Consider the following 6,000-nt stretch of genomic DNA (forward strand, 5'->3'; position numbering starts at 1 on the left):
TCTAGCTTGTTACTAAATCAGTGATCTAATCCAGCAGAAGAGGAACACATGACACACATGCTGCTAGAAGGCAAGTACAGACATTTGCTGACACATTTAGTTAACCAATTTGTTGGTTCCAGCTGCTCAAATCTGAGAATTGTCTTCTGTTGGGTTTGTATTGTTGCAAATTAAAATCTACAGCCATGGTAGGAGCTCTGTGAAGCTGTACATAGGCACAACACTACTCTGAGCTAGACTATTTGGAGTTACAATGGGTGCAAACTAGATTAAAAATGAAATGGCTGGAAATGAGCACACCATGGGCTCTTTAAAGTAAATACTACTAATATACCTATTATACCTCATCTTGCCATTACTTTATAGCACAACATCACCATATTTCCTGAAGGGAGGTTCTAGGCCCTGGAGGCCATTATTGGTAAGAAACATACCTTCAATTCACAGTTGTCAATACACTACCTGTAACCAGCAGCAAGTCTATGTATTATCCTATAAACCTAAACCGAGCTCTAGTTACTGTTTTGACAGGCGATGGGGTGCCTAGACTGCTGCCCCCGCAACCCGGTTCCGGATAAGCAGAGGAAAATGGACGGATGGGGTGATATATCAGAGGATAAATGGAGAAAAACATATCTGTCATTTCTCACACACACACACAGAAAAACACTCCACAGAGAAACAATAGAGTCTCTTCCGAGATTCTGAAGAACTGAATTTCCATCTACATAGCAAACTGCACAAGTCACAGGTTGGACAAGATGGAAGAATCTCAAGTATGTGTTAACAGTGTGTGTGATAACATGCCAGAGATGATAGTGTTTTATGGCCCAACATGAAAGTGCACAATACATGAGTAAATACCACAGATGCATCATTAAAAAAAAAAATCTGAGATTGTCAAGATGTGTCTTCACCCCAGTTTACATTCGGCTTCCTGTGTGTTGCAAATTCATTAGTCTAATGGTTGTTTTGGCAGGAGTTTGCCCATTAGGTCAAGTCCAGACCTACTTAGACAGATCCACACTGCACACAACGCCAAAAGTCACAGCTCATGGTGTCACACTGGTTCATACTGTAAACTCGGCACATTACTGCCTCGTATAGTCAAACTATTCATGTTTGTGAATGAGAAGCGGAGGACTCAAGAGTATATGACAGCATACAGATCATTAGTTAAACTTCTGACTGTTAAATTTGCATTAAACCAAAGCAAAGCAACGGTGTAGTAACTGACCTCACTGGTTATCAGCTGCTCTGGTAAATGAGCTGTAGTAGAGCATCTCGGTATGGTGCTAGAGCTGGGAGGCTATTAGCTTAGCCTTGGCATAAAGACTGGAAGAGAGCGGGAACAGCTAGCTCTGTCCCAAACCCCGCTAGCTCCAAAACTGGCTGATTAACATGTTGTACCTTGTTTATTTATTATGTTCACAAACAAAAATTCTCAAAACAGTAGTTTGTGGTTTGGGTGAGGGGGGAGTTATGGACTAACTAACTTTGGCAAGTTACAACACCCAGATGCTGTTCGCCAATACGGAATGCACCCCCATGTAAAACCACAAATTCTTGTTTTGGCATTTTGTTTGTACGCATATTCCATAAATGAAATACAACCTTTCAATTAGTCACTTGAGAGGTGTTAGTAAGAGGACTTTTGAACATCAGAGAGAGCTGGTTAGCTGTTTCCACCTGCTTCTAGTCTTCAGGCTAAGCTAACTGTCCCTGTAGAATATATTGAAATAAATATCAAAATAAAAGCAAGAATATTTTCCAACATCAATACATACCATGAAATAGAAAATAAACCAAATAAATCACAATTATCACAAGACAATATGGGTATCCTGACACAATATGAAAGTCCATAAACAGTTACTATATTAATTATTGATTAGCCCAGTGTTAAATTGTGCTCGAGTGCAAACAAAGTGCACGCCCTGAACTCGTGCCCCTGGGAGAGCAATGTGCCAGTCCACAGTGGAGGAGCCAACTGGCACAAAGACCTACATTTCTCTCACTGCTCAACATGTGGTGAACATTAGACTCAGGCCATTAAACACAGAGCTCTCAAACTGCTTTTTCTTTTGTTGTAGGTTTGTTTATGTCCAACAAAACAAAAATGAGCAAAAACAATAGACCTGAACCATCTGGTGAACTGGTGGATAGACAGAATACAGCCACCCACAGAGCCCAATAACACATTTACTTAAAACTGATGTGTATAATGATGTTTTTGCAGACATGAAGTTGAAGTGCACTGATGTTTTCTGATTCATGGCCTGTAGGATGCATACCGCAGCAGCAAAGTGCCCATCACAGGTTCCCAGGGTGCAAAAAAACTCAAAGTAGCAATTATGAAGTGCGAAATTATAATGAACGTTTTCCCTCTTTCCTAACAGTTTACATCCAAAAAGATTAAACTGTGGGAAAAAAATGGCATATTAAAGAATAAAAAATAATTGTTAGTCAATTAATTTTTCAAAAACTATTAAAAGTAGAGCAAAATCCTCACATTTGAGAAGCTGGAACCAGCTCTTCTTCTTGACAAATGGCCCAAATCATTAATCAGTTATGAGAATTCATTTTCTTTTTATCAATAGTCAGCAAATCAATTATAAATCGCCTCATAATTGCAGCACTCTGTTGTCATTCAACTGAAAATGTTTATATACTGCTGTGAACTACATCTAAACATTATGTGGAGAACATACTAAACAAACCATAGGTTATTTACAGATTCAATATTTTTGTATCTCTTCTTAGATTTTAAAGCAATTAATCGTTAGATTAGTTTAAATTCACTTTTACAGCTGTGTACTCCTGCATCAGCTCATCCCACATGCAGTCTGTCTGTATGAGGGAAACCCGCGGTCTGTGTGGCGTGACATTAACATCCACTTTACCGCGAGCAAATAAACCTGTTTAGATGCCTCCAGCTTAAAACACCGGAGCTGAGCTGAGTAGAGTTTCCGTGCCCGGTCAGAGGAGGCTGTGAAGCCGCGTGGCAGAGCTACAGTTCAAAGCCACGCTGCAAGTGTCCAGCCCCAACCAAACCAAACCAAACCAAACCAAACCAAACTCTCACAGGACGAGCCGCTCATCGTGCAGCGCCACAAACACGTCTGCAAGATGACAGACGACCAGGAGTTTAGACTGAAGTGAGCTCACCTTCGAGACGGTCATATGGTGCGAGGACGCGTCGGCAGGTGACGGCAGCTTTCCCTGAGGAGGACTCGGTGAGGTGCGGCGGTGGAGAAGCAGCTGGTGGACGACTGGGCGGCGCAGAGAGGAGTCGTGTTAAATCACCGGTTGTTGTTGCATGATGTCATTTAAAGGTCTTGATGTCTGTCTTGACCTCGAGAGTCCCCAGAAGAAAAACAAAAGTAAGTAATAGAGCACACACCGCTGCCACCGTGAGAAAGAGGAAAACAAGATCCGAAGGTGGAGGAGCAGGGCGGAGGACGAGGAGGGATGCGAGCACAGGATGCGACGGGAGAGGAGGATGAGGGAGGGGCGACGCAATCCAGGTTGACTGAGCGTCTGCTGTTTCATTAAACGGAAATCTAAAAATACCTGAAAGTGCAACTAGCGTTCTTAAAAATCTCCACAGTGCAGAGGACAAACAAACCATGTTCAAATGGGAATAATAAGAAAATGATCACAATGGGACAAAGCCACCAGGCCCACATGGCCCCCAAGAGCCAAAGTAACTAAGCAGGTTTAGACAAATATCCTTATTCTCAACCACATTTCAGGATGAACTACTACTTTTTTTTTTAAACATTTTATCTAAAATCTTTAGTTAGTTTGAATATCCACAAAAATATGACCAGACCATAGAACAGGAGTCATTGTTATAGATTAAACTAGTAAACTAACTATGCCAAAAGATGGGTGAGCATTCCAGTGGAAGTCTGGTATTCATGCTAAATGATATTTTGACCATCTTAAGTTTTCGGGGCCCTGTGACAGGTGGCACCATTCTGTAGACCTAACCTACAAAAACGTACCTACATACTTAAAAACTGCACTTAAAGTATAGTACTGTACATTGTGGGTTTTTGTATTTGTTGTCATCATACAATATGGCTTAGTCACGGCCCATATTGTTGATTCTTTGGCTAGGATATCTGTGCTGTGGTATAAATCTTTGCAAGTATGTCATGTAGCCTATATGTCATACACAAAAGCGGTAAGTGTGATGGCTAATATGTTTGGGATTAGCATTTCTGAAACACAATACTATCTTATGAAAGGCCTTATAAAATGGCTCCTGCATTATAATGCTAAGACCCAACATGGTAGTAGAGTAGGACCATTAGTAAATATTGTGCATGCCTGCTGCACATTTCGAAATAAATTTGTGTTTAGGCTTACTGAAATGCAAGTCCAGATCACAGGGCTCTGGCTGGTTTCTCTAGGCAAATGATAATGACGTGACAGAAGCGGCCTTCTGTGTGAACTCTATTTGATGGATAGCCTACTTCAAGGCGACAGGGTGGGATATGTTCAATGCAGCACAGAAAAGCAGTAGAGGCTCACAGATCTGTTTTGCTTCAGGGCACTGAAGCGAGTGTAGCTGGTGTAATGTGGTGTCTGCAGTGTAGACATGTGAAGTGTTGTTCACTCACTGCATTATACTTATAGTATTTTCATAGGTCCATGTGGTTTTTGGTGTGTGTTTGCAGATAAATTCATAAATTCTGTTCATGTGCTTCAGGCTGTTCTTAAAAAAAATACAGTGGGCAGCTTTTACTGACAGTCAGGGGAAAGCACAATAACATAAGTATCAGATAATAGATAAAGGAGGGTAGATGACTGTACAGATACTTACAGGCTGAGCAGAGTGTCTTTTGTTCTGCTGGAACCCTAACAGAGACATAAATGACAGGCCAAATTAGATTGTCAACAGCGGTAACACACTACTATTATTTTGATCTTTCACACATTGCACACATTATGTCATTCTTAAGACATAGGGTGCACATCTTTATTTGAGAAAGTCTATTGCCCCCTGTGTTGAAACTCGGCCAGTACAAGGTGAATCGTAAAAGCAGATACCACCCTGATGACGTACTGCACACAGACTTCATAGTGAACAATATCAACATTCAATGGTAGCAGTGAATTAAGTCCAGACACCAATTACATCATTATTATTTTAGATCAGTCAACATCAGTGCCATCACCGATTAGGCACAGCAGAGGATGCACTTTCTGTGCCAGCTCAAAAGTTCAACCTGGCCCAGGAGCTGCTGATGCTGTTCTACAGAGGAATCACTGCTCATCCATCACTGTCTGGTTCAGTTCAGCAACCAAACAGGACAGGAAAAGACTCCAGTGGACAATTCAGTCTTCAGAATCATCAGAGCCCCCTGCTGCTTAATGAAGGACCTGTCTGCCTCGCAGGTCAAGGGCAAAGAAGATTTCTGCAGACCCCTCACACCCTGGACACAAACTGGTTTAACTCCTCCCCTCTGGGCGGCGCTACAGGTCACTGTACGCCAAAAATCATATCAAATTTTATTTGTATAGCGCCAAATCACAACAAAAGTCATCTCAGGACACTTTACAAAGTAAGGTCTAGACCTTACTGTGATCAATATTATTACATAGGGAAAACCCAACAAATCCCCCTTGAGCAAGCACTTGGCGACAGTGGGGAGGAAAAACTCTCTTTAACGGAAGAAACCTCCAACAGACCCCGGCTCTTGGTGGGCGGCCTTCTGCCTCAACCGGTTGGGGTGAGTGGATAGAGGAGAGACAAAAGAAGAAAAGCAACAAGACACAACAATCAAACACTGATCAGGTCGGTGTGGCTGGTGACTGCTCGTCAGAGACATAGAGCTCCAGGGCCAGGGCAACCTGCAGAAAGGTACAGGGAGAGAGAGAGGACACACTACGGGAGAGAGGAGACACAAAGTTAGTAATGTGTAATGGAGGCATATAGAAGCATAGGGAGAGAGAGCAGAGCAGAGCAGGAGGGGAGGGGAAAGAAAC

The 6,000-nt window shown here is 42.2% G+C and overlaps 1 protein-coding gene across 1 annotated transcript in view; it reads right to left on the minus strand.

The window, feature by feature from the left end:
- Positions 1-3,565, minus strand: part of coro2aa (coronin 2Aa) — a 31,894-nt gene extending 28,329 nt beyond the window's left edge. Inside the window, exon 1 of the mRNA XM_020591737.1 lies at positions 3,169-3,565. Coding sequence (XP_020447393.1) covers positions 3,169-3,183 — 15 coding nt within the window. The 5' untranslated portion in view covers positions 3,184-3,565. The remainder of the gene's footprint in view (positions 1-3,168) is intronic.
- Between the last annotated feature and the right edge of the window lie 2,435 nt (positions 3,566-6,000).

Source organism: Monopterus albus, unplaced genomic scaffold (assembly GCF_001952655.1).
Source record: "Monopterus albus unplaced genomic scaffold, M_albus_1.0 scaffold15.1, whole genome shotgun sequence".
Taxonomy (NCBI): Eukaryota; Metazoa; Chordata; class Actinopteri; order Synbranchiformes; family Synbranchidae; genus Monopterus; species Monopterus albus.